Below are 3,815 nucleotides of genomic sequence, written 5' to 3'. Positions count from 1 at the left end.
ATCCAAATCAATTGGCAAAATTTGCCCCAACGTGAGCACTCGATTTTGGTTGACTCTGCTGGGTGGCGGAGGGTTATGATTGAAACTAATTGATATTATACCTACAAGACGATCTAGCCCAAAATAAACTAATTATAAATCATGGTGGAAAGTGTTTATTCACGCATTATTTTATATCAGTAGAGTAGCGGTTCTCTACTGATGCCTTTCGTTTTAAGACGCTCTGTACATTATTAAGTATTTGTATTGAACGGCTGTCCAAACCAAGGTGCGCGGGCTCGGATTTGTCGCTAATTCCGTTATGATCTTCGAGAACACTCTGTATGCATGTCTTTAACCAATATATGTAATGTTCCAAATAAGGTTTGTTTCTTTATTTAATCGAGGTTTTTTGAACAGGAGGACTTCTCCACAATTCTCGCTGTCCTCTGATGAGACTGGTTGTAATTACTGGCGATACGTCGTACTCGATTTGTAAATGTGGGTTTACTCTCCAGGACACCGGTGTGCTGAAGTAGTAACGAATTGGTATATTTTGTTTACATGAGAAAACTTACTAATTGGTTGTTTCGGGTGGTGGTGAGTATAACGATGCATTTATATTTACGCGATCTAATCCAAAAAAACCCTTATTATGGTTAATATTGGCTGCGAAAACCTCCTTATTAAATGCTTTATTTCAATTGTAAAAAATGTATCGTGGCAAAAAAAGGCATTTGATTTTGTGTAAACATTGGGTAGTAAATCAATCCAGTCATTGATTTGCAATAGCTGTTACTACTTGTTTTGTTTGTTATGCCCACAGTCATTACATATGGAACGAGAATGTTCCCTGTTTAAATATTGTAAAGGGCAATGGTTACTTCTTCAAGTATGACATCTAGAACCATCTCCTCTTACTCTAACAAATTGTTTCCTAGCAGAAAGAGGGACATATGAGACATAGAATATACAGAGGAAGACAAAGGGACAGATAGATAGATGGTGGTGAAACCCAGACACAGAGAGAACAATAGGAAGACAAAGATTATTGACTATGGCTTCCCGCTTGTCTGCCTGCCAGCTTTTCTGTGGTGCCTCAGTGAGTGTGAGAATCAATTTACATGCACAACGCTATATCCAACTAAATATTATTATTCATGCAGTTCTTCAAGAACTCGTGGTATTGCATAATGTTTAAGGCTATAAGGCAGAAAGAGATAGAGAGATAGAAAATACAAATACAGGGAGACAGAGGTGAACAGAGTCTTGTCAGTTTATTGACAAACCCCATATCAACTATTGTATTTAGCGTTAAATTAGAATTTGTGTGAATAGGACACAGAATATGAAGGAGGTTGCTGAGAGGATATATATCGCTGAGTTTTGATTGCTGTCCCCTCGAATGGTTGCAGGATTTTCTCCAGGCCCTGCGATTTCCTCCTACACGTGGACACACCAACTGCTCAAGGACAGGAAGTGGCCAAACATCTTAGAGGACGCTTTTAATTTTCCCAAAATTGTAAGAAACAGAGATGGTCAGGAGCTATAGGATGTAAGTGCCCCAGACACTGATTCTGGGTGAATGACTGTGCTAGAGAGAGGCAAGACAAATGCATGCAAGGAACAGTGGACAAGTTGGCAAAGGAGTGACTGTGAAGCGAGCAGAAGTCCTTTAACTGATTGAGACGCTGGGCACTGAAAAGTTCGAAGGGGGCACCATGAACTCCAGCCTGGCTCTGGGACTCATGGATGGGGATCCTGACCACAATGCCTCCAACGTGGAGCCACTGATCTGTCTGATCCGGGAGTCCGGTCTCCTCTGCCGCCCAGCTCGAATGTCTGCCCGCATCGCCAACATCATCTTGCTCATCATGATTGTTACCATGGTGTTGAACGTCCTGGGAAACATGACCATCATCATGGCTATCTCCTACTTCAAGCAGCTGCAGGTGCTGCCCAACACCTTCACCCTTTCCCTGGCGGTGGCCGACATCATGGTGGGCGTAGTGGTGATGCCCTTCTACACGACGCAGTGCGTCTACGACTGCTGGTTCTACGGCCAAACATTCTGCAAAGTCCACCACTTCCTTGATGCCTTCGTGTGTACCGCCTCCACCTGGCACCTCTGCTGCATCGCCTACGAGCGATACCTGGCCATTTGCGACCCGATGCACTATAGGGAGCGCTTTACCTGGAGGACAGCAGCCCTGCTTCTTGTCACCATATGGCTCGGGACGGTGTTCCAAGTGGTGCCCGTGATGCTAGGATGGATTGTCATCGGCATCGAGGACCTGATGGCAAGCCGCATCTGTAAGAACAACTGCATCTTCTACATGAACAAGACATTATCGAGCTGTGGTGCCTTCCTCACCTTCGTGGTGCCTGTAACTGTAATGACCCTTGCCTACGCGAAGATTTACCGCGTGGCACGCAAGCAGGCCCGCTCCATCAGCATCCAGCAGCAAGGGAGCCAGGGCAAGTCGGGCTTCAACAAGCAGCAGTGGGCAGCCATGAAACGAGAGCACAACGCCACCAAGACTGTGTCCATCATTCTGGGTGTCTTCATTTTCTGCTATGCGCCATTTTTTTACACCATCGTCAAAGATCCCTGGATCGATTTTAGAACAAATTCCTTCACCTGGGACATGGTAAACTGGTTCGGGCATGTTAACTCAGCCATCAACCCTTACCTATACGGGGGCTTCAACCGCGCGTTTCGTAACGCCATCCGCATCATGTTTAGCCGCAAGTTTTGGCAGCCTGGGAGCCGCTCAGCCGAGCTGTGAGGGTCCAATGAGGTCCTAAATTTGATATCTAGGTTTTAATTTAACATTAAATCGAGTTCATCTTCTTGGTTCTTTCGGTAAAGTCACGTAGAAGGGAAGTAATAAAATAATAAAAATAAAACATAATAAAATAATTCTCACGACGTTTCGGCCACAACGCAAGCAGCCGTCCTCAGGTGAAGAATGAAACACCTCCAAGCTTGGAGCGTATATTTAAGCTGGGTTGGAGGGGGGGAGGTGGGAAGAAGAGCGCCTTGACAAAATAATTTGCATATCAAGAGGAATTTAGCATATGGAAAATGCGTAGGAGGTGGGCGGGGGGGGGGGGGGTTCAAATTAATATTATGCCCGTGCATTATGCAAGATTAGCAGCATCAAAGGGAGGGGGAAGGGGGGTAGCATTAACAAAGGAAAGGAATGTTAATAGTATGTAGCTGCAGTTACTAAACAACCACGTAAAAAACTAAAGTATAAACTACATAAACAACTAAAGTATAAACTACATAGCATCATCAGTATACTTACTATACTCTACAATAAGCTGAGTTACTAACAGTAAGTAATACATTACAATTCTACTTCGTAAAAATTATATAATATGCTTCCATCTAAACTTTATTCTCTTACATCACACGAGTCTACACCGTACTATATACTGCCATAAACAAACCCAACATTAAATTACATACTGTATTGCTATAAACCACCCTATACCTTATACATTTTAATATAACACTATGTATTATTCTACCCACTCTAATGTGTATCACACTGCTATATGTTTACTATACAATTACGATACTATATATTACTTTGTACATTGTATTAAGCATATAAATGTTATACTATTTGTTATTATACACTGTACCATTGACCGTCGTGTCAATGGGTGAGTCGTGGGGGAAACTTGCAGCGGAGCAAAGAATCCATTCCCTGCGGAGAATACAATGCCAGTGAGTGGAACGCGGTCTGAAAGTCACCGTAAACGTGAACACAATCAGTTAAGATCCGAAGTGGTTTATTACGTCCTTCCAATGATTGCTAAGC

General features: G+C 43.2%; 1 protein-coding gene across 1 annotated transcript; it reads left to right on the top strand.

Annotated features, from left to right (window-relative positions):
* The first annotated feature begins 1,399 nt into the window (after nt 1-1,399).
* Nucleotides 1,400-2,818, top strand: LOC133344083 (trace amine-associated receptor 4-like). Its single transcript, XM_061554035.1, has one exon. It carries the CDS (start codon nt 1,701-1,703, stop codon nt 2,766-2,768), a length of 1,068 nt encoding a protein of 355 aa, XP_061410019.1. The 5' UTR covers nt 1,400-1,700; the 3' UTR covers nt 2,769-2,818.
* The last annotated feature ends 997 nt before the right edge of the window (nt 2,819-3,815 follow it).

Source organism: Lethenteron reissneri, chromosome 2, assembly GCF_015708825.2.
Source record: "Lethenteron reissneri isolate LAM-NWPU_2019-01 chromosome 2, ASM1570882v1, whole genome shotgun sequence".
Lineage (NCBI taxonomy): Eukaryota > Metazoa > Chordata > Hyperoartia > Petromyzontiformes > Petromyzontidae > Lethenteron > Lethenteron reissneri.
The sequence above is the reverse complement of the archived record's forward strand: the minus strand, read 5'-3'. Positions and strand labels throughout refer to the sequence as shown.